Source organism: Pseudonaja textilis, unplaced genomic scaffold, assembly GCF_049901715.1.
Source record: "Pseudonaja textilis isolate UNSWEBS1 unplaced genomic scaffold, rPseTex1.2 PTEXSCF28, whole genome shotgun sequence".
NCBI lineage: Eukaryota > Metazoa > Chordata > Lepidosauria > Squamata > Elapidae > Pseudonaja > Pseudonaja textilis.
The window spans coordinates 362878-387731 of NW_028262879.1; the positions used below are offsets into that span (position 1 = coordinate 362878).

The 24854-nt window shown below is 45.8% G+C and overlaps 1 protein-coding gene across 1 annotated transcript; it reads right to left on the bottom strand.

Annotated features, from left to right (window-relative positions):
- Positions 1-4121: 4121 nt before the first annotated feature.
- On the bottom strand, positions 4122-5811 carry LOC148123646 (vomeronasal type-2 receptor 26-like). Its single transcript, XM_087919142.1, has 2 exons — positions 5779-5811; positions 4122-5023 (listed from the first exon to the last, which is right to left on the bottom strand). The coding sequence occupies exon 2, from the start codon at positions 4656-4658 to the stop codon at positions 4122-4124; it is 537 nt and encodes a 178-aa protein (XP_087775268.1). The 5' UTR covers positions 4659-5023; positions 5779-5811.
- Between the last annotated feature and the right edge of the window lie 19043 nt (positions 5812-24854).

The window sequence follows — 24854 nt, forward strand, 5'->3', positions numbered from 1 at the left end:
GGTGGCTTGGTCGCAGAACGCCATTTCTTTTCCAAGCCTACAATGTGTGGACCACCTGAGGCATGTTTGCGCTGGCCAAGATATCGCCGCTCCTGCTGTCTCAATTCCTTCGGAGCTGTCGGACTTCTCTGATGTTTTCAGCGAACAGGAGGCAGACCGATTACCCCCACATCATGCTTATGATTGTCCCGTGGACCTGATACCAGATGCTCCATTGCCAAAGGGGAGATTATACTCCATGTCGGAGCCCGAGTTGGTTGCACTCCGAGAGTTTTTGGATAAAAACTTAGCTCAGGGATTTATTCGACCCTCGTCGTCCCCTCTTTCGGCTCCCGTTCTTTTTGTTAAGAAGAAGTCGGGAGAACTGCGTCTCTGTTGTGATTATAGAGGACTAAACTCTATCACCATGAGGAATAGCTATCCCTTACCGCTCATTCTGGAATTGATGGAGCGGTTGCGGGAGTCTACTATCTTCACTAAACTCGATCTGCGTGGGGCTTACAACCCGGTTCGGATGTGCAAGGGGGATGAGTGGAAGACGGCGTTTGGCACTCGTTATGGTCATTTCGAGTACACCATCATGCCATTTGGTCTAACCAACACTCCCGCTGTATTCCAGCATTTGATGAACGACATTTTTCGGGACATGCTGGATCGGTTTGTCATGGTGTATCTGGTGATATTTTAATCTACTCTCGGTCCAGGGATCACCACCTTCATCAGGTCCATCAAGTGCTGCAGCGTCTTCGGGAGCATAAGCTCTATGCGAAACTGGAGAAGTGTTTCTTTTTTCAGTCGTCGATAGTGTTTTTAGGGCACATCATTTCTCCCGAGGGCATTGCTATGGACCCTAAAAAGGTTGAGGCATTGTGTAGTTGGGAAGCCCCTCGTCGAGTCAAGGACGTCCAACGTCTTTTGGGATTGGCCAACTAGTATCGGACTTTTATCCCAGACTTTGCTAAAATAATGGACCCCATAACTCAGCTCCTCCGTAAGAAGGTCCCGTTTGTGTGGGGGGCCCCGCAACAACAGGCTTTTGACATTTTAAAGAAAGCGTTTGTAGCTGAGCCGATATTGAGGCATCCTGATCCAAACCGTCCATTTGTGGTCGAGACAGATGCCTCTAATGTCGCTATCGGAGCGGTACTGTTACAAGCTTCGAAGGATGGCGCGCCTCTTTTCCCATGCGCATACTATTCTAGGAAGCTCACAGCTTCAGAGCGCAACTACACCATCTGGGAAAAGGAGTTGTTGGCCATTAAGGCTGCTTTTGAGACCTGGAGACATCATTTAGAGGGGGCTCGGCACAAGGTAGAGGTTCGGACAGATCACCGAAACTTGGAACATTTGACCACAGCTAAGAAATTGAACCAACATCAGATTCGGTGGTCATTGTTTTTTGCCAGGTTCAATTTCTCCGTTACTTATGTTCCGAGTGGACAGCATCGGAGGGCAGACGCATTGTCTCGGAAGCCCGAGTATATCAGGCCCGAGGATCCTCTTCCTCTATGAATGGTGTTACCACCAGAATCCTTGGTCGTACTGCAAGATCCAGTAGACTTGCGGGCTCGCATACGATTGGATGTGTGGACGCAGCAGAGACGGGGGGGACATCGGACCTGATTCTCCATGGTCCATTGAAGAGGACTTGCTCCGACATCGGGGTTTATTATACGTACCTACCAGGTCGTTGAGAGCTCTCATCATGACACAATGTCATGATAACCCCGCTGCTGGCCATTTTGGATTTTATAAAACCTTGCATTTGGTCACCCGGACTTTTTGGTGGCCTCGGGTTCATCACGATGTGTTCTCTTACATCGCTTCTTGCGTCCAGTGTAGGCAAGCGAAAGCAGCGTCGGGTGCGCCCCCTGGACTCCTCCAACCATTGCCGACTCTGGGCAGACCATGGGGAGCGATCTCCATGGACTTTCTCACGCATTTACCATCCTCGTCGGGCTTCATGACGGTGCTCGTGGTAGTTGATATGCTGACTAAAATGGCTCGTTTCATTCCCTGTCGGAGATTACCTTCATCCCGCACTACGGCTCAGCTATTTTTATAGCATATCTTTCGTCTGCATGGACTGCCAGATAGAGTGGTTTCTGATTGTGGGGTTCAGTTTACTGTGCAGTTTTGGAAACAGTTAATGGCAGCGCTACAAGTTCAGGTGTGCTTAGCGTCAGCGCACCATCCGGAAACTGATGGCAGGACTGAGAAGGTGATTGGCATTCTTACCCAATATTTGAGGTGCTTTGTTAATCAGCGACAAAGCGATTGGGTGAAATACCTCCCATTGGCAGAATTCGCTTTTAATAACTCGCAGCACACCACTCGGGTAACGCCATTTTTCATGAATGTAGGTTATCATCCGTGCTTCTTCCCATTAACTTGGATGGATTCACCGGTTCCTAAGACACAAGATTTTCTGGAGGAACTACAAGCGGTCCACCGTTTAGTAAGGCAACAACTTGAACGAGCGAAAGAGGACTATAAACGGTTTGTGGACCGGTCACGTCGAGCACCGCCTCCGTTAGCTATGGGTGACAAGGTGTGGTTCTCCATGAAACACCTTCGGATCGATCGCCCAATTAGGAAATTGGACCATCATTTCATCGGTCCATTCCCGATTGAGGCGGTTATCAACCCTGTGGCATACCGGCTCACCTTACCGCGCTCCATGTGTATTCACCCTGTATTCCATCACTCTCTTTTGGTTCCTGACTCCCCGGACTGTTCTCTGCGTGCTCCAGCTGGTACAACTTCCCCATCAACGCCCCGTGAGGAGGCGGAGGTTGATGACACGGTGGTCAGCGTTACTGATTCGTGTTGGCTCAAGGGTCGTTTCCAGTATTTAGTTGGGAGGAGAGTCGATGACTCGGAAATTTGCTCATGGATGGATGCGTCTGCAGTTGATGCTCCAGACATCATTCGGGACTTTCATGAATGTTTCCCTTCGAAACCGCATCCGGATCGTCAGACCCGGGGGAAGGGCCCTGCGGTGAGGGATAGTGTTGTGGCTCCGGGCTTGGATTTAGCTCCTGTGATTGATATGAGTTCAAGTGAGGAGGTCATGGCAGAAAAATATGAGCCGGCCTGGCTTAGTGATTGGACTGATAACCAGGATGAGAAGATTGATGTGACAAAGGACGACAGACCTGATGTATTATGAATTGTCAGGACCTTTGACCTCTTCTGGTTCCTTATCTGATCAACAGCCGGGAATGGCTGACAGGGAAGTTTTGAGAGAGTCTTCTAGTGGAGATGAGAACTTGGAAAATTTGTGGTTAAATGTAAAAAATAGAAGACGGTTGAAAAGGCAAAATCAGCTGGAGCGAATGAGAAGAGCAAGTCAGTAAATTAGCATGTTGCCTCAATGAGTATAAAAGGACACAGCTGGGCTGGTACATTTTGCCAGGAACAAAATAACTATTTGAGTGAAGACGTTACAGCAAGAAGCTCTGAGGCTGGAGATTTATTGCCAGGACTGGTTTGCTGGACAGAGTAAAGATTTATGCTGTGGTTTCTGCCAGCCGTTATCTTGTATGACTTCTTTCCGTTTGATTTAATTGTGAAACGGCTGCTTTCTGTTTTGTCCGTTTGAATTTCGAAGGGGAGTCATAACATGTTCTGCTCAATTCTTTCTGCAAAGGAGGTTTTATCAGGAAATCAAGACTCATATAAGAGGTGTCCCTCCTCAGCTGAGAGCTGGTCACACAAGGCATTTCACATCATTCTGGCATTTTTAGGGAGAGGATCAGGCAACCAGGCTGGTGTTTGGTTCCCACAGCTTCCTCCTGACCTCTTTTCCTACTCATTCTCTCACACCCACCCACATGTTTGGCTGCTGTCAGTGGGAACAAGTGCATCAATCGTTTTTTATAAGGTGTCATGTCCAGTAGCTGTTGCTGAACAGCTGAATTCCTCTGAATTTTACAGAGGTCTCTTTAGCAATATTGATTTATTGAAAGGGGAGGGAACTACAAGAATTCCATTCATTCAACAATTCCCCATTTTGAAACATACAGATATCATTTTCTTTGACTCCTGCATAGTATCTAAATGGAAATCAAATAAAAGAAACATTCACAATTCTTCCATTATCATAATGATGTGATATCTCATGTTTTCATATTTGTTCTGGCTGTAAGATGCTCCTTTGTGTTCAGCTCTGGTCTCAGAATTATAATGTAGCACTTGGGGATGAAGATGCAGGCCAGCAGACCAGCACTGGAGGCCAGGATGGAGAAGACCTGCACAGCCACCATGTATTTTCCTTTGGTGCTCAGGTAGGTGGGTACAAAAGTCACCCAGACACTGCAGAAGACCAGCATGCTGAAGGTAATCAGCTTGGCTTCGTTGAAGGCCCCAGGCAGATTCCTGGCCAGGAAAGCCACCATGAAGCAGATGGCAGCCAGGAAGCTCATGTAGCTGAGGGTGACATAGAACATGACGATGGCCCCTTGGTTGCATTGCAGGATGATCGCTCCAGGCTGGGAGTGGAGGTCAGAGTCAGGGAAGGGGGAAGAAACTCCCAGCCAGATGGAGCAGATGAGAATTTGGACACCAGAAGAAGACAGGATGATGGCCAAGCTCTTCCCCAACCATCTCTTCACTTGGTTTCCTGGTTTTGTGGCCAGGAAAGCCAGCACCACCATGATGGTTTTGGCCAAGAGAGAAGAAACGGCAACTAAGAGGATGAGCTGAAGACCATTTGTCGGAAAAGGCAGGTGGCTTTCCTTGGTTGACCAATAGAGAGAAGAAGACAAGAAGCAAAGCAGGAGGGAGACCAGGAGGATGTAGGAGAGGTCTCGGTTGTTGGCTTTGACAAGGGGAATTTCTCGGTATTTAATGAAGACGATTAAAACAAGGCCTGTGGTTAGGAAGAAGAATAGGGCAAAAGAGACCAGGATGATGCCCAGATGTTCCTCATAAGACAGGAAGGTTATAACTTTGGGGATACATTGGACTCTTTTTTTATTTGGGAATTTATCATCTGGACATTTGGTGCATTTTTCTGTATCTGAGAAAGTCAAAAAGCAATATTTCTTTAACATTCTGTCCTTTGCATTTCAAGAAATACATTCTTGGGACAAAAGCTGATAAGGGGGACATTTTTCAAGATGCATTTCTTAAAGTCTCCACAGAAAGAAAATCATTTTCTAAACTACCGGTATAAAGTTATATAAGGCTAAGGTATACGAGACTGATGGACATCCTAGGCCTGAATGATTTCCTGTGGAATATGCAGAAACTTCATGGTATCTAATCTTTATAGGATCTTCATAGTAACCTAAGCATTTAATCTTTCTAGGCACACGTCCTAGGCCTTTCCAGATGGCATTTCTTAATATTCTGAACCCAGAGGATGCCTACTGTGTGAAATCTAATTGTCTGGCAGAGAAAGCTTCTCCTGTAAATCGTCTGAAATGTCCACTGGAACAGATCTAATCCAGGCATAGTGAAATTCATCCATAACTCTTCCAACCACCTCATTGTGGACAGTGATCCAAAAACGAGAAGATCGTATAGAGTGCATTGCAACAATCCTTCTCGGAAGTGGACCTAAGACAATTCCTCAAGTTTCAAACAACTCTGATGTTCCTAGAAAGGTGAATGTGGAAACTTAAAACACATCCAAACTTAAAAGCAGAAGAGATTATTTTCTCTGGCAGCGGTAAAGCTTGCCCAATCTGCCACACTCACATGTATTTTTCTCAAAATGCTGTAGATGGACCCAATTCCCCAAGGCCTTCCATATTCTTCAGTGTCACCCACCTTCCTGAGTGGAGAAGGTCCCCTCCGGACAAGGAACAGTCGTATTAGCAAACTGGCTCTCCTTCTTGAGCCCTCTTGACAAATCCAGGAGGAAAACTTTCCACACATTCAGATTGAGGAAAGGACTGAGCAGAAAAAAAATAGGAATGCCAAAGGAAATGTGTTTAGACTCTTCATCCATGGAATATGGGGGGAGAAATGAACATTAGATAGGGAAACTCTGGGATTCATTAGGGTAAATATGAAATCTCTGACTCCTTCCAAATAGATGTAGAAGTTGCAACTGGTGACAGATTCTTTGTACAGTTCCTCCTTTTTGTTTCTGGCATTTAATATTGCAATAAAGGATTTTTCTGCTTAATGAAGGCTGGAAGGATGGAATTAAGAAAATATTTATTCTATAAGATTGGTTAATGAGAATAAAAGTGTGATGAAGGGATAAAAACTTACCAATATGATCTGGGGAAAAAATATTTTGGAGTATATAAAAACTCCAAAGTTGCTTTCCTTTAAAAATAGTGCAAAACCCTCTCCCAATTCACACATAAAATTAGAGCTGTCAAGCTTAAAGGAGACATTGATGTGTACATTTATGTCTTCCATTTCTATGGCTGCCATGCTGATAGTCTAACACTAGAATTGACTAGCTAGTTTCTACAACTGGAGTGAGATGGGATGGAGGAGAGTCCCTCCAAAAATCATGAATCTTTTCCTGCAACATGTGAGAAATAAATAAATATGGATCCAGTGTCAGGAAGGGACATTGCAAAGGGCCAAGCTAAGTAGCCAACATCCTTTCTGTTGAAGAACTAAAACTAGGGGTCACCAACAGGCATAGAAAGAAAGGCTCAAATTTATAATTAGTTAAATTCTGAGAGTTCTTTTTCCCCCCCAGAGAGACTTAAAGTAGCTGACAGTGGCATTCAGACGAAGAGCCTCTTGCAAGCCAGGAGCAGAAGGCCTATTGCTCTATTTTCAGCTGTGTGTATGTGTGTGTGTGTGTGTGTGTGTGTGTGTGTGTGTAAACAAGATGCATGGAGAGCTCTGGCCAGGTCTGGCCTCCTTAAGAGCCTCCCAGATTATGAACCTGCACCTTCAAGGGACACTTTTCCCCAAGCAGGATGAGAGGAAGCTTCTTTCCTCCAATGGGGCCAAAAGGATCTCCATCCAATCACGATTCAATCCCATCCGATACGGTCCAAGGCCCTGGTCAGCAGAATTGCCACCTTCTTTGCTTTTCTGGGCACAAGGAACAAACAACCAGAAGCTACTAGCAACAAATTCCCCAGCCCTTGTGGGATTCTCACCCGTTTGATGGAGACCCTTAATTGTACGTGGTCCACAAAATGGAACAATATCAAAGCCTCCCAAGCAGCCTAAGGGAAAAAATCCAGTTTCTACTGCCCAGATTCAGTTCTCAGTGAAGGTCAACCACCTTTGGGGAATAGCATCAGCCCTCTTGAAAAGGGACCTCAGGCTTTGGAAAACAGAGGAAAGACATCAAAAGATGTTGAGCACCTTTAGCCGTGAAAGAGCATCTTGGCTGATAGAAAGGCTCTGTCTTGCAAAATACGCCAGAGTCTCTCTCCTGGGATCATCCCTGGGAAGAACCAAGAAGCCCAAAATGAACAGATCTGCTGCTACCTTTCCATTTGGGTCAATGTAGAGTTTAAGGTCTGAAATATTGACAAACTCATTCTTCTCCAAGAAAGGATGGAACTAGAATGGGAACATGCAGCAATTTTAAAAGCAGAAAACTTTGTTTCTTATCCCAGACGCTTTTTCACATTTGAATCTTTCTTCCATAGTTGTCTAATTTACACACATGCTTCATTAGGAAAATAGGTATTACCACTATCTTACAAGTGAACGAAAAAAGTTCACAAAAAATTGTTGATCATATTTTGACAATATAGATTTTGACAAAATATAGTTGAACAACAGAAAAAAAGGAGATTTATGAACTCCCTGAAAGCAACAGGTTGCTTATCAGAAACACTGATTTCTGAAGAAGAAAATTGTCAGGGTAATCCTCTCCCAGGAAGCCCAGACAGGAAACCTGAGCTAGGCCCACTTTGCTGTAATGCTGCACTGACAGGAATTGGGGAGTCAAAAAGTACAAATCTCCCACTGACCCTTTTTTTATGCAGCTGTAGGTGTCCTCCTCTTATCTGGTTCTTCCCCAGGCAGAATCTCTCCTCCACCCCCCAAAAGTCATTCCCTCCTATCACGGCCCTTTCTAAATGGGTTGTGGGAAAGGGGGGGATATAACTTATGTGCTCTATGCAGGTCATCCTCACATATTATTTCATTTCCTAAATACATTGTGGAAATACTGCTGATATAACTCGATCTCAGGAAAGAGTAATAAACAATTTTGTGATGTGATCAGAAACCCAGTTAAGTGAGGGGTGGATGGTATGATAATTAAGTGGATAAAAACTGATTTAAAAATGGTACTCAAATAATCTTTAGTTTTTTTAATCTTTGTCATGAAAGTGGGAAGATACAACATTTTGTCGTTAAGTCATCAATTTTTCTATGTTGTCATTAATATAATAGTGTTGATAAATTGCTATTATACGAGATTTATAACAATTCTCAGGCAAATGTACTTTTATGTTATTTAAAAATTACCAACTTTCCGGAAAAATATTTCTGATTTCCTCCTAGAAACAACTGTATGACTAAAAAGCAGTAGAAAACTATCTGGGTTTTAGGATTTGATAAATTATAGTATCTCATATAAGAACATTAGTGATGCACTGGATGAAGGATTGTGCCAAGGTTGATAAGTATATAAGGGAGCCAGTTTGGTCTACTGGTTAAGCCTCCGAAGTAGAAAGCAAGAGGCTGTGAGTTCAAGACCCGCCTTGGTCATGAAGCAGACTGGGGGATTTGGGTCCAGTCTCTCAGCCCAACTCAACTCACAGGGTTGTTGTTGTGGGCAAAATGAACACACAACTACTCATTGGTAATCAGCCCCCGTGGCTTCTGCAGGGAAGGGCTTTTAAGGATGGGGGATGAGTTAGTGCACTTAGTGAACTCAAACTAGGTCTCAAAGATCTGGAAATCCAACAAGATAGGGCTGCTCTTCTCAAGAATGTTTATTTGAGTAGCCTTTAGAGGAATGAGATATTTATATCGAATAACCCTGCCAAAAGTCCAAAGGGAATTAACCTCCCAGAGTAGTTTCAGGGGGCCAATACAAAGAAAGAGCGCCTGAGCTGAGACTGGGCCCCTGTGGACAAGGGGCCACTCGAACTGTAGCTCACAGCCTGCTGTGCTGCATCTCCTATCAGGACTCAGGGATTCACTTTGTGACGCCTCTCCTAATAAAATATCCGGGAAATTCGGAACTCTTTTATGTGCAACTGCAGTTCTCAGATCAATAGGAGGAAGTTTCTCTGAATGGGGCCAAATTCTGTTCTGCTGTAAAATGGATAGGTTGAAGGAGGAAGCTGTGTTGGAGACATTTGCCATCTTGAGTTATTTGTAAATAAATACATGTTTATGAAAACAATCTCAAAATCGTACTTGACTGCAACCTGAAACGGAGTCTTGAGAGAAGACGAGGAGGAGATTATGAGAGCAGCTTCTCCAACTTACAAAATCTCTCAGTTGGACAAGGGAGGATTCAACACTCTTCCAATGACTGAAAGAGGTGCTGGGAGTTAAAACCCTCCCCTCTCATAGGACAATGAAATATATTAGGATAGATTAAAGGGAGAGTATATTTCCCCTAAAAAGAAAAGTAGAAACAGAGAGAGCCTGAAACTCAGCCCCCCTCCCACCTTTGCTAATGGACCATTACTCTGGGAAAATGAACACACAACTACTCATTGGTACTCAGCCCCCGTGGCTTCTGCAGGGAAGGGCTTTTAAGGATGGGGGATGAGTTAGTGCACTTTCTGAACTCAAACAAGGTCTCAAAGATCTGGAAATCCAACATTTGGGGCTGCTCTTCCCAAGAATGATTATTTGAGCAGCCTTTAGAGCAACGAGATATTTATATCGAATAACCCTGCCAAGAGTCCAAAGGGAATTAACCTCCGAGAACTGCAACCGAGTTCCTACAGCCATTTCAGGGGGCCAATACAAAGAAAGAGCACCTGAGCTGAGACTGGGCCCCTGTGGACAAGGGGCCACTCGAACTTCAGCTCACGCAGAGGTGGTATTCAACCGGTTCTCACTGGCTCGGGTGAACTGGTGGTCACCCCTGGTTGGCCACACCCCCGAACCAGGTCGCCCGCTTGTCCCAGTTGTTCTCCTAGCTTTCCCTACCATGTGGTGGCTATGGCGCAGATCGGGCAGATGTCCCAGGGCTGTTGCACATGTGTACTGTGTGTGCAGCCGCTACTCATGCAGTGCGCATGTGCAGCAGCCTTGGAACATCCACCTGCCTTCCTTCTCCCGGCAAATGTGCCTCTTCCAGCCCAGCCCGGCCAGCCAGCAGGTGGATGGGCGGATGTCCCAGGTCTTCTCACCGCCCCCCCCCCCCTTGTCACAATATGCCTGCAGGAGCCTCTCAGGCCGGCTGAGCCGGGAGCTGCCATTCCGAGGCTTCTACTCTCCCATGCTTGGTCGACGCCTCTTCAACTTGCCTGAAGCAGCTGGCCCTGCCCCTCACCCTCCCCTCCCTCGCTTGGCCTGAGAAGGGAAGGGGGATGGTGGGGGATAGCAAAGAGGCCTATCTTCCCATTTCTCTCCCCCACTCTCTGTCTCTGTGTGTGTGTGTGTTAGACAGAGAGAGGGGGGGACAAGAGAAGAAAGAAAGAGGAAGGTAGAGAAAGAAAGAAAGAAAGAGCAAGAAAGAAAGAGGGAGAGAAAGAGAGATAGAACAATGAAAAGAAAGAGAGAGAGAAAGAGAGGGAGAATGGAGAAAGTGAATGAGATATATGGATGGATAGATAAATACATGGAAAGAGGGACAGCGGGAGAGAGAAAAAAAGGAGAGGAAGTTAGGACACAAATCCTGGCTTCAGAAGACTCGTTGAAGCAGCACAGCAATCTAGGGCTGGCATGCAAGGAATCTCAGAGGTCATCTAGTCCAACTCCCTGCTCTAGCAGGAGATCCTTACAGAATCAAAGAATAGCAGGGTTAGAACGCTGTGTGTTTGTGTGTGTGTGTGTGTGTGTGTGTGTGTGCATGTGTGGTTGTCAAAACTCCAAAAACAGGACAAGTAGCTCTGGGGAGATCAGTCATAAATTAGAACACTTGCTAAGCAACTGGCCATTAAGCGAGGACCAATTGTATTTGGTTTGTTAGGGTTAGGGTTAGGGTTAGGGTTAAGGGTTAAGGTTTAGGGGTTAGGGTTAGGAAGGGTTAGGGTTAGGGTTAAGGGTTAAGGGTTAAGGGTTAAGGGTTAGGGTTAGGGTTAGGATTAGGGCTAAGGGTCAGGGTTAAGGGTTAGGGTTAGGGTCAATGTCAGGGTCAGGGTCAGGGTCAGGGTCAGGGTTAGGTCCCCATGAAGTTGCGGCGGAAAATGGATATCGCCAATGAATTTAAAACGGAACATTATTCTTAGGAGGGGTGTTACCTTTTCAATCAGGCTTTTCTACCTTTCAAGGTAAAATCCATGGAAAAACAGCATTGGAGGGTTAGGGTTAGGGCTATGTCCACATGAAGTCAAAGTGGAAAATGGATGTCGCCAATGAATTCACAGTGCAACATTATGCTTAGAAGGGTTAAAAAACAACTGGGATGTCTTGGTTTTTTCCTTGAAAACATTTTGTTTCTCATCCAAGAAGCTTGTTCCATTTTGACTGAATGGTGGGTAATGGAAGGACGTCTCCTCTTTGCAGCTGTTTGGTGGTGAGCATTGCGAAGGTCAGCCATGAGCTCCCTGGGAGCCCTTGAGGCCCCCGGGAGATTTATCTGCATCTTCAGGGTCACCTGAATCAGAGGGCAAATGGGGGGGCACCTCCTTGGAACTGGGGCACTGGAGATGACCTTTGAACACCTCTCTGCCCAAGGTCAAAGGGATCAAGTGGATCACTCAGCTCCCTCTCAACCTACCATCTCCCCTCCTCCCCTTCTCTATCCCGGATCCTCTTTTCCTTTCTTTCATGAATCTGACTCCTTTCCCTTCGATCCCTTTGTGTTCTATTTTGGGAGGTGGGACATGGGAGGCAGCTTTCTCTTTATCCACTAGTTTAGAGTAAGGACAGAACAGGGAGGGGGACTTCTGATGGGGGGGCTTCTGACAAGAGGGCAGGGGCAGCGGTGGCCTTCAGCCGGTTCTGGCCAGTCCTGCAGAACCGTTAGCGGAGATTCTGAGCAGTTCGGAGAATTGGCCAATGCCGCCTCTGACTGGAGATTTCACAGCCTCCTTCCCCTGCCACACCCACCAAGCCACGCTGACAGAACCGGTAGCAAAGACATTTGAATTCCACCACTGAGCCGGAGGTGCCATTCCTTTAGTTGGCTGTGACTAAGCAAAGCTTAGGGAGGAAAGAAGCAGGTGGTCAGAGTGATGGGGAAGTGGAGTTGGAAGGGACCTTAGAGGTCATCTGTCCAGCTGCCCAGTGCAGGGCCTGCTAGGGGAGGTTGCTCAACCTTAGCAAAGATGTCTGGACTTCAACTCCCTGAATTCCCTGTCCAGCACTCAAGGCCCTCAGTCCCCTTTCCAGGCTTTAGCTGTCCCTCACACTGCCTATAAGGGGCAGTCTACAGGCTGGCCTTTCAGTCCCAGCTCCCCCGCAGGCAGTGAGAAGAACAGCTAAAGCGGGTGAGGGAGCTGAGTGTGACTTTCAGCTCTTTATTTAGTTCTTAAAATCTGTCTTAACCGCGGAGCTGCGGCAGCCTCTTTTATAGCAGCTGCTCGCGGCTCGCGGCCAATGACAGCTCCTTGAATCTCCCGCCGATCTGGCGGCCCAATCACAAGGCGGCAATGCGCACCAATCTGAGTGGCCTTTCAGAACCAATCAACAAGCAGTATTTGTGGACCAATCAGAAGAGGGTATTACAAGTATGGGTTGTGGCTCCGGGCTTGGATTCAGCTCCTGTGACTGATATGAGTTCAAGTGAGGAGGTCATGGCAGAAAAATATGAGCCGGCATGGCTCAGTGATTGGACTGGTAACCAGGATGAGGAGATGGACGTGACAAAGGACGACAGACCTGATGTATTAGAATTGTCAGGACCTTTGACCTCCTCTGGTTCCTTATCTGATCAACAGCCGGGAATGGCTGACAGGGAAGTTTTGAGAGAGTCTTCTAGTGGAGATGAGAACTTGGAAAATTTGTGGTTAAATGTAAAAAACAGAAGACGGTTGAGAAGGCAAAATCAGCTGGAGCGAATGAGGAGAGCGAGTCAGTAAATTAGCACGTTGCCTCAATGAGTATAAAAGGACACAGCTGGGCTGGTACAATTTGCCAGGAACAAAGTGACTTATTTGAGTGAGGACGTTACAGCAAGAAGCTCTGAGACTAGAGATTTATTGCCAGGACTGGTTTGCCGGACAGAGTAAAGATTTATGCTGTGGATTGAGATTCCTGCCAGCCGTTATCTTGTAAGACTTCTTTCTATTTGATTTAATTTGAAATGGCTGCTTTCTGTTTTGTTCGTTGGAATTTTGAAGGGGAGTCATAACAAGTATGTAAATATAGAACACCCAGCTCTGCCTTTACCTCTCGTTTTCAATTCCTTCAGTCTTCCTTCAAATGAGTTGTCTTCTTTTACCTTAAATAACCTTCTTCCTGTTCTCTGAATCTTATTCTCTCCTTTTAAAAAACTTTTTAAAAGACAATGTGTGAAAAAGGGAGCTTACCAGAAAGGGGAAATATTTGTCTAATAGTTTTACACATTACTAGATTCCAGCTGTCTGATGAAATGGATAACCAAGGTCCTAGTGATATGACCCCCTTCTAATAAGGATTTGGGCTTAATATACTTAATACACTTTTAGAGGTGCTGAATAAAACCCAAATGGATGAGGACAGATGATGTCAGCTATGATTAGTTGTGGCATCTTTTAGGTCTTCAGGTATAATTCTTTTTTCAATTAATGACATAGATGTTGAAAGGGTAGTTTTATTAAGATCCACTTCTATCGTATTGATCTACAATCTGAACCTCAACTCAAAAGACTCTTGTTTTCATCAAGTGGATCAGAATTCAATTTGTGCTTAATTCTCCAGTTAAACTCATTAAGAAATCATGTTTTAATTTGTTTAGACAGTATTGTTGTATTTTTAAAGAATTTTCTGTACTGAAATATTAATGTTATTGGGCTAGAAGCAACCTTCCTCCTTTGGATAATTTAGAAGGGCTCAAAATATATTTATTTTTCTCAGGCCTTTTAATGCCACCATTTTAGAATTCGTGTTTAATATCCATTCTCATTATTCCTCTTATTCTACATTTCATGGAGATCAGTGGTGTTTTACTGCATCTTGTAAATCGCCAAAAGTTGTTAAAGGAATAGGCAACTTACAGCTTTTTAAAATATATAATGTGGATGAGATGCAAATCCATGCACCTAAAATGAATTAAAAAGTAGACAGTTAGCTGGTGCATAATCTCTTTTAGTATACCAAGTTGATGGTGAAGCTTCTACCTTCTCTCCTCCACTCAAAATCAGTCCAGATTTTATTCTAAATTGGCTCTTTTGTTCTAGCAGGCAGCTGTACTGACTATCAGCCCACCCCCTCGAGAAGAATGGCTTCCTGCCTTAGTCCTAATAGCATTTCCACAGGGGGAAGGGACGGTGAGTGGCTGCATTAGTTTTTTCTATGTTCAGCTGCACCACATTTGCCATTTAATTTCATCAGCCATTGCAAGATGTGTGTTCCGGACTAGCAGGCTTGAAAGCCTGCAATTCGGATTGGTCTGCTAGCAGCTGATTGTGATTGGTCGCCTCAGACTGATCCGATTGGCTAGTTAGTGGGCTGCCGTGATTGGGCCAACCAAGCACAGCAAACTCAAATTGCCGTCATTGGCTGCCTAGCCGCAGCCAGCCCTATATAAGGGGCTGCTGCGGCTGGGATATTTTGCTCAGATCTGAAGTCACTAATAAAGAGCTGTTGTTGCTATCTGAATCTTGTCTCCGTTCTTGGACCCATCCTCCCAGACTTAACACTGGTGACGAGGATGGGATTTGGAGACAGCAGAGCCTACTGAGCACTTGCAGAAGATTGACAGCATGTGGCTGACAGCGCGCAACATCGGCGAAATGGCCAGCAGCGCTATACCACCCGCCCCGTTCAATCCAGCCAGCGAGGACTGGGACTCATATATGGACAGATTTCAAATGTTCCTGGAGTCCAACAATCTTAAGGATGCTACGCCCAGCAAAAAATGAGCAGTTTTCCTGAGGCATTGCGGACCCGCCATCTTTAAGATGGCCAAAGCACTTGCAAAACTGGCTGAAGTCAAAACGATAGACTGGGATACCCTTGCTCCCATCCTTCGCAACAATTACACCCCAGCAGTACCGACTCTCATTCGCAGACACAAATTTTACCAAAGAGATCAACGTGAAGGTGAGAGCATCGGGGATTTCGTGGCTGACCTAAGGAACTTGGATGGATTATGTGGCTTCACCAATCTAGAAGAAGCCTTGCGGGATCGAATTGTCCTTGGCCTAAGAGATCCCACAGTCCAAAGCAAGATCATGGCTAAGGGAGACATCTCCCTCGCAGATTCCATAGCAGACGCCACTACAGCTGAAGCCACTCGTAAATCAGCAGCACGAATGCGCCGGGCAAATGGGGCTAGCCGCCAACCCACCAATGATACGGTGACACCATCAGAAAAATACACGTCAGCTACCCACCACGAGGACATTGAATCCTCATCAGACAGTGAAGAGGAAGAAGTCCACAGACTCCGGTCAGAACGCGAGCAACGAGACCAGCGGGGTTGTAAATCGAATTACCAATGTGCCGGGTGCAGTGGGAACCACCCACGATCCGAATGCAGATTCCTAGATGCCATCTGTCGTTTTTGTGAGAAACGAGGGCATATTGCTAAGGTATGCAGAAACAAAAGAGGCTCCAGCCCACAACGGAGAGGAAACAGTCCCCAAAAAACCAATGGCACCCCCATCACAAATAGGGACTGCCCAAGCAACCAGTGGAACCAGTACAACAGACCCCGAAGGTTTACTGGCGCACCCAGACGGGAAGAAGCACATCAGACTATCACCATCGGCCACGCTTCATCATTGGACACCAAAAAAATCCGTGTAGAAGTCACCATCGAAAATCAACCGTGCATCATGGAAGTAGACTCCGGGTCTTCCCTATCCATGGTCTCCTGGAAAACTCTTAAGCAGCTGATTCCCAACATCTGCTGCCGAGACCTCAGCAACCAGAGACTCATATTAAAGGACTACCAAGGCAACCGGATTCCAGTTGCTGGCACCAGTCATTTCCAGGTTTCTTTCAAGGGCCATACTGCAATACTACCACTCACCATTGTTGATAGAGACTGAGCTAGCCTACTGGGCCTACAGTGGTTCGTGCCATTAGGAATCGGAATGGCAGGCATCCACCATACTGAAGACGAAGACTGGGAAGCGGCCCTCATCCAGGATTTCCAAGAAGTTTTCAGCGAAAATTTAGGCAAGTACAAAGGGTCCCCTATCTCATTTAATCTCCGCCCTGACATTGCGCCCATTCGCCTAAAACCACGCCGAGTTCCTTTTGCTCTCAAACCCAAAATTGACGAGCAACTGGACAAACTAATTGCACAAGGTGTGTTAGAACCCATTGATCACGCCCGATGGGGAGACCCCAATTGTCACTCCCATAAAACCTGACGGATCTTTGAGAATCTGTGGGGACTACAAGGCCACCCTCAACCACGAGCTGCAGCAGAGCGCCTATCCGGTACCAGTCGTCCAGCATCTCCTACATTCACTTGGGGGTGGCAGAATATTTGCAAAGCTTGACCTGGCCCAAGCTTATCAACAGTTGCCAGTAGATGCTGAAACTGCCGAAGCCCAAACTATAGTTACACACAGAGGTGCGTTCAAGTGTAACAGGCTCCAGTTTGGAGTCAGCATAGCACCAGGCATTTTTCAAAGCCTGATGGAGAGACTATTGCAGGGCATAAAAGGGGTCATGCCCTATTTCGATGGCGTATTAATAGCCGCCCCAACAAAGAGTCAGTTAGAGAAACAGCTAAGAATAGTCCTATAAAGGTTCAAAGACACTGGCCTCAAGGTAAAAAAGGAAAAGTGCCAGTTATGCACTGAAAGGGTTGAATTTCTTGGTTACCTCATTGACAAACAAGGATTCACCCTACAGAAAAGAAATTGGCAGCCATCAAAAGTGCCCCAAGACCAAAAAACAAAACAGACCTTCAAGCCTTCCTGGGACTCATTAACTTTTATAACATTTTTCTACCCCAGAAGGTGACCGTCGCTGAACCCCTTCATAGACTTCTTGATAAAAAGGCTTCCTGGATTTGGGGACGACGGGAGGAACATGCCTTTCAGCAAGTAAAGGACCTTCTAACTTCAGATGCAGTGCTCATACAGTATAATGAAACACTTCCATTGACTGTGACTTGTGAGGCCTCACCTTTTGGGGTGGGGGCCATCCTGAGCCACGTCCTACCAAACGGCACTGAGGCACCTATTGCATTTTTTTCAAGAACCTTGTCAAAAACAGAAAGGAACTATAGCCACCTAGACAAGGAAGCCCTTGCCATTGTATCTGCAATCAAAAGGTTCCATGAGTATGTGTATGGGAGATCATTTTCCATCATCACAGATCATAAACCACTACTTGGCATCCTGGCAGGCGACAAACCTACTCCACATATTCTATCCCCCAGAATGACATGGTGGTCGGAGTTCCTAGCCGCCTATGACTATCAATTGAGACATCGCCCGGGGAAAACCATTCCCCATGCAGATGCTTTGAGCCACTCTCCACTACCCGAACTGCAAAATGACTCAGCTCCCACACTACCAATACTACAAATTGAGACGATTCCCTCACCTCCACTAACAGCACAAGACATCGCATTAGAAACCAAAAAGGACTTATGCTTGGCACGAGTTCTTGGCTGGGTGGAGGGGGGATGGCCAGAAATAGAGCCCAACGAAACCTTTAAACCCTTCAAGAACAGACAAACAGAACTCTTCTCACAAAGAGGGTGTGTATTATGGGGAGACCGAGTGGTCATACCAGCAAACTACAAAAAAAAGTTCTACAATTGCTAAACGATGGGCACCCGGGCATCGTACATATGAAAGCGCTGGTGAGGTGCTATGCCTGGTGGCCAGGTATGGACAAACAAATTGAAACCTGGGTCGCCACCTGTAACAGATGCCAAGAGACACGCTCGGCCCCAGCAAAAGCTCCACCAGCCGAATGGGAAACACCCAGGGGTCCCTGGTCACGCATTCATATCGACTTTGCGGGACCTACAAAAGGGCATACTTTCCTAATAACAGTAGACACATACTCTAACTGGCTCGAGGTTAATAAAATGAAGACAACCACCACAGATGCAGTCATCAAGAAATTAAACAGACTTTTTGCAACGCACGGCCTACCCGATGTTCTGGTATCTGACAATGGGCCCCAATTTACCGCTTTAGCCTTCAAACAATACTTAGCAAACCGAGGCATCCGACACGCTTTAACATCGCCGGCTCACCCAGCGGTGAATGGTAGAGCTGAATGAATGGTTCAGTTCACAAAAAAGACTCTACAAAAAATGGAACAAGGTAACATCCACGATAAAGTCACTAGGATGCTCCTTCTCCAGCACATCACACCAAACAGCACGACCAACAAGAGCCCAGCTGAACTTCTGATAGCCAGGAAACTGAGATCACCTCTAGACTGCCTGCACCCTGCTTACACCCTGGAAAAACCCCTGGGTTCCAGCAGCAAGCACCGCGCTTTTAAAGTAGGAGACCTTATTTGCAAAAAAACTTTTCAGGGGACCCCCTGTGGATCCCTGCCAAAATAACTCAGATCACAGGCCCCTGCTCCTACCGCCTAGTAACCACAGATGGGAGAGTGTGGAAGCGCCACATTGACCAGCTACGCTCCAGGCTGACCACATCTCCCATCAGCGACCCCAACCATGAAACCAGAGGGGGAGGGGAAACCACGGGTTCTGGAATAGAACCAACATCTGGCCTAGAAGAACAAACCCCACGATCCCCACACCAAAACCTACATTACTCACCAGCTGAAGTAGAGCCTTGGCAAATGGACGGTTCACCTAGAAACAGCAGCCGAGCAGGTTCAGCGAGCCCTGGGAGCCCAACTGGTAGCAACGAAGTGGGCGACTCAACTATCCCGAGGTCACCAGATGGGAGTCACAGCTATGGAACTGGCTCACCGTCCCAGGCAACCCCAGCAAGCAGCCCATCAGAACCCGAGACCGAACACAAATTTCAAACTACGCAAGTCAGGTAGACAGGTGCGAAGACCCGCCTACCTTAGACGGAACCTAGAGGGGAGGGGTGTTCTGGACTAGCAGGCTTGAAAGCCTGCAATTCGGATTGGTCCGCTAGCAGCGGATCATGATTGGTCGCCTCAGACTGATCCGATTGGCTAATTAGCGGGCTGCCGCGATTCGGCCAACCAAGCGCGGCAAACACAAATCGCCGTCATTGGCTGCCTAGCCGCAGCCAGCCCTATATAAGGGGCTGCTGCGGCTGGGATATTTTGCTCAGATCTGAAGTCACTAATAGAGCTGTTGTTGCTATCTGAGTCTCGTCTCCGTTCTTGGACCCATCCTCCCAGACTTAACAGTGTGTATGTGTAAGACTGAGCCTGCATCACACAAGAGGACTGTTCTTAAAATAGGTAAGCAATTGATCTTAGCAATTCATTTTTGTTAAAGTTTAAGATTCTAATTGCATTTTAAGTGTATCTGTCTTTAGCAAATAGACAATGTTTCTACAGCAAGAGAAGCTTTAAGTTTCTTTTCTATGATCTTGGGAACATAATTGACATAATTGTTTCCCTTCATGGAAAGTGGAGAATATATGAAAACAAGTCCTATTATTAAAACAAAAAACAAAACTGCCTTGTATGTCTTACTCACTTTGTGCTTCTCCCAGCTGGTCCAAAATGGAAAACTGAAGCTTTGACCTCCAAAAAATTGTCCCTTCTACTCTGGAATAATACTTGCATCTGTCTCTGGCCCAAGTTATTTTTTTTTATTATTTATCGCAAAACTCCCACAGATAAGAATTTCAGAACTTAACTAGTACTATCTTACAAAAAAAGAAAAAGAAACTTTGCCCAAACCTTTCAACCTATACCATGTTCTCCAGCAATTATAAATATTTAACCAGGAAGAACCCAAATCGAATGGATTGATGTTGGTTCTAAATACCTTAATTCAGTTTCGAGAGAATAATTTGTGGTTTTCATAAGTTGGGGTGAAGCAATAACAAATCTAAGAAAATTGAAATCCAATCATACTATGCAATAAGGAGATTTTATTCTGAAGAACAAAAGCTCTTTTCTCAAGGGTAGACTATGGAGAAAATGAGCTGCAGGAATTTGGTTTTATAACAGGACTGGTTCTTTGTGTGAACTTGGGGTTTATGTACATGTTGGTCTCAATGTGTCCTTCCTATGCAATTCAGGATGCCCCTGTTTTGAGCTCTGATCCTGTGTGAAATGTGGAAGAGGTAGGAACTTTGCCCTCAGATAGGTAGACTCCATCTCTGGAGTCTCCCCACCCCACTCTGAATTCCTGTCTTCCCATGGAGCCAGTGAGGTACCAAGAAAGGAGGAGAGGCAGATCGGAAATCTTTGAAGCTTCTAACATTGGTAAAAGCACATTGAATCAACGGTGTTAATTGTTTTAAAGCTCATTTGTCAAGAGATAGACTGAGCTAGGGCTCATATACTTAGTCCTTTACAAAACATGCCTCAAAGATAATTTAGAGCCTTTTAAAACCTTATCTTCAGTTCTATTATAGTAACAAGGAAAATAAGTTAGAGCCAATGGAGCATCAGTTGGAAATTAAGAACTAAATTATTATAATTACTTATTCCACTGATATTAACAGACACTATATAAGGTGGTTTCTACACAATGAAAAACTGAACAATCATTTCCAAAGATGCGAATCCCACTTTTTTATATCATCCAATAAAATTATGGTGTTTAACCCTCTCATCCCTATTAATTAACACTGAATAAAGAGTAAGGACATTTTTTAACTATATGAAAGAATCTCATGTAATGATAGCAATTTCCTCAAATAATTAAAGAGTGGCATTTCACATGTTGGTCTGTCTTCTCTCCTGCTTTAACCATTCACTTACAGTTGCTCTCCTCACACAGGTTTGCCTTAGCGCAGACAGAAAGGCAGGAACATAGAGGAAATTTTATCCTATAGACATACATGTTTAAGGCAGGAATGTGGGATAAGATAGGTAGCCTCAATCTTACCTTCCTACAAATGTTAAAGTTTAATTTATTCAGAAGCATCTGAATAAATTAAAGATATGACAATTTTCTCCATAAGAAATCTAAGAAATATGGGGGGAAATTATCATCTTACAGAATTGCTTCCTACACCCTTCATAATAAGATTCTTTATTTGATTAACCTGTTTAGATCAGGGCTGTCAAACTCGTGGCCTGCGGGCCGGATGCATCACGTGCTGGCCACACCCCACCTAGTTTAGCAAAGGTGGGGGGAAAGTCCCGATATGTCATGTGACAATGCCATGACAACATGAGTTTGACACCCCGGTTTAGTTTATAGCAGACAACAAAGAGTAGGAATTAATCCGTAAACAACATTTTATACCATACCATAAATTCTTTGAAGTGGCTGCTTCCAACAACCAATCTTCAACACAATTTTCTGGCTAAGTAACTAAAATGATTTGACCAACTTTGAGTATAACTTCATTTATTCAGGGCAGACACTATCCCTGAATCATTTTCCAAAGGTGATTTTATACTTTTTCAAATAATTTCAGAAAGATACATTTCTTCTCATTTTAAAAAGAAGCCTAGAAATAAAGAGAAGGAAATATATTTTCTTTCCCAAATTGATTAAGAGATTTTATGTAAGAATAACCCTGGGGGGGCGGGGGGGATTTTCACAATAGACTATAACAGTACTTTCATGTACATTTCATCCCATGGTAATACTTCACTTGTATTTCTATAACAGAACACATTATTTTCACTTTAAAACTATCCTACCACATTCAACATTTTGTCCACGGATGCAGTTACATTATTTTGTTTCTTGTTTGAATTTTACACCAGAAAACATCATTGGAATACAGCTGCCATCTGCTGGATACATGACTTGCTATATTTTTCTATCAGTTTCTGAGAATGTTTTCAAGTCAACCTGATAGCCATATCAACCATATATTATGCCAATCTATTTTTGTTATGTCCTGAGGACTCGAGGAGTTCTCACTCAGGTCCACTCACTTTGTGTGGGCGTTATTCCCCCATTCCCATTGGTCGGTTCTCCCCAGCAGCCAGCTATAAAAGCAGGCTGCGGGGTCCAACTGGCTGCTGATTGCTGCGAGCCAGTTCCAGGCTTGGCAAGCACGGTCAGCCCTTTATTTGTAAAATAAGGTACTGTTGCACTCATGCTCTGGTTCAGCCTCTCATTGCTCAAACTTAACACTGGCGACGAGGATGGGATGGCTACCAGAAGCACCTTGCAACCGCTGAGTCACTAGCCACCGATCTACAGCCCAGAGAGAGCGATCGGCTGGCGACAAGGGAAACGCTGATCCGCAGCCAGAGAGAGCGGTCAGCTAGCGAAACGAGCGATCAAAAAGAGCAAACGCAGATCCGCAGCCAGAGAAAGCGGTCTGAGTCAAATAGTTAGAAGCGCCTGTAGCCGCTTGTTAGCCTCGCTACGGGAAAGTGAAGCGCTGCGAGCCGCAGCCGCTCTGCATTTGGCGCGAAATTCAAGCGGGTGTCATTTGAATTTGAGCCAGTAGGAATCACAGCACAGCGCTGTAGAGAGTCACTAACGCCCACTTTTTTGGCGCGAATCAAGACACCTCCAACGGCTAGCAGCCAACGTGGTAACCCAGAGAGAGAGAAAGAGAGGGTAGCAAAAACCTCTCCAGAGCTGATATCACTAGTAACTCACGAGCGTTCGTAGTCCCAGAGAGATTTTTCCGCAGGTAGCCCAGCCGTTCCAGCACCATGAGTTCCAATCCAGTATTCCCGGCGTTTAAACCAGACGAAGAGAAGTGGGAATCGTATAAGAACCGCTTTCAATCATTACATCGATGCGGTCGGCCTGTCGGATGCGGGAGAGCATCGGAAAAAATCCTATTTCCTAATCTACTGCGGAGCCACCGCTTACGATACCGCTGCAGCACTCGTGGCGCCGAGAGAATTAAAAACGTTCCGTGGTCCGAGTTGCTTGAGATCCTCACAAACCACTACGCCCCAGGCCTTCACAAATCGCCAGGAGGTTCACGTTCCGAATGAGGAAGCAATCAAGTAAGGAGACCATCAACCAATATATGGCCGCCTCAGAACAGCAGCCCTGCACTGCGGGTTTGGAACATACCTGGAGGACATGCTCCTCGATCAATTGGTTTGTGGGGTCAAGGATCTCAACCTACAGAGGCGACTGCTAGCTAAAAAAGACCTCAACCTCGCGCATGAGCGGTAGAGGAGGCCCTAGCAGCCGAGCTAGCACCAACTCAGCCACCGAAATTCAGGGCCCAAGCACCAAGCTAGCAGCGTTCCCAGTCCATTCCGAAGAGGTGGAAGCGGAGGAAGGCCACAACGATGAGAACGATGTCCATCGCCTCACCAATGACAGACGGTCGCAGGTAGGGGCCAAACAAGAATACACCGGTCCACCCAAGCACATCACCCTGTGCCTAGCCTGTGGGGATCACATCAAAGGGCCACCTGCAAGTTTAAAGGAGCCGTTTGCAACAACTGCCATAAGAGGGGGCACATTGCGAGAGTCTGCCAAGCCCCCAAAGCGCTGCACAAAGACCCCCGTCCTCGCACTCGGGACCACAGAGGCAAGTATTAAACTGTCGCACGCACCGCCTTGCCAGGCGTACTTGCCACTCTGTTAGTAAAATTTCTCTCTCCGTTTCCCTAGAAGGTAAACCGTGCCACATGGAGGTTGACACAGGGTCAGCGCTCTCAATAATCTCGTGGAACACCCTCAAGAGACTCCACCCCAGCCTATCTACTACCCGGCTTCAGAGATGCCAGTTCGGTCCTGAAGGACTACCAGGGAAGGCCATTCCCGTGATCGGCAGAGGCAAGTTCTTTGTCAGTTTTAGAGCTTTTAAAGGCCACCTACCTCTAGTGGTAGTTAACGGCAATCTACCCACCTTATTGGGGCTCGATTGGTTTCCCCACCTCGGCCTAGGGTTAACAGGAGTCCATGCTGTCTCAACCTCAGACACTGACTCCTTATTCGCTGAATACGCAGATGTGTTCAGCGAGGAGCTAAGGTGTTATAATGGAACCCCATCTCGTTCACCGTTGACCCCCAGGCAGTCTCAATCAGGTTAAAACCACGTAGAGTTCCATTTGCTATTCGACCAAAACTAGACGCTGAATTGGATAAACTACTAAAACAAGGGTCATTGAGCCAACAGATTTCGCCAAGTGGGAGACGCCCATTGTCACACCCTCAAAAAGATGGTAGCCTGAGAATTTGCTCGGACTACAAGACAACAATCAATAAATATTTACAAGTTAGCGCCTACCCGTGCCCGTCATTCAGCACTTATTGCACACATTCGAACCGGGCAGTATTTTTGCTAAATTGGACATGTCTCAAGCATATCAACAGTTCCCTGTTGATAACCAAACAGCGGAACTTCAGACCATCGTCACTCACAGGGGTGCCTTCTGATGCAAGCGTCCCAATTTGGCATGTAAGTGTTGCCCGGGTATTTTTCAATCCCTCATGGAGCGGATTTTACAGGGCCTCCTGGTGTAGTACCCTACTTGACGACATCTTGGTCTCGGCCAGGGACAGACCCCAACTCTTCCAGAGAGTGCGAGCAGTGTTAGAGAGGTTCAGACAGCATGGCCTCAAGTTAAAAAAAGAAAATGCGCCATTGCCACTAGACAGGTGGACTTTCTGGGTTATAAAATTGACG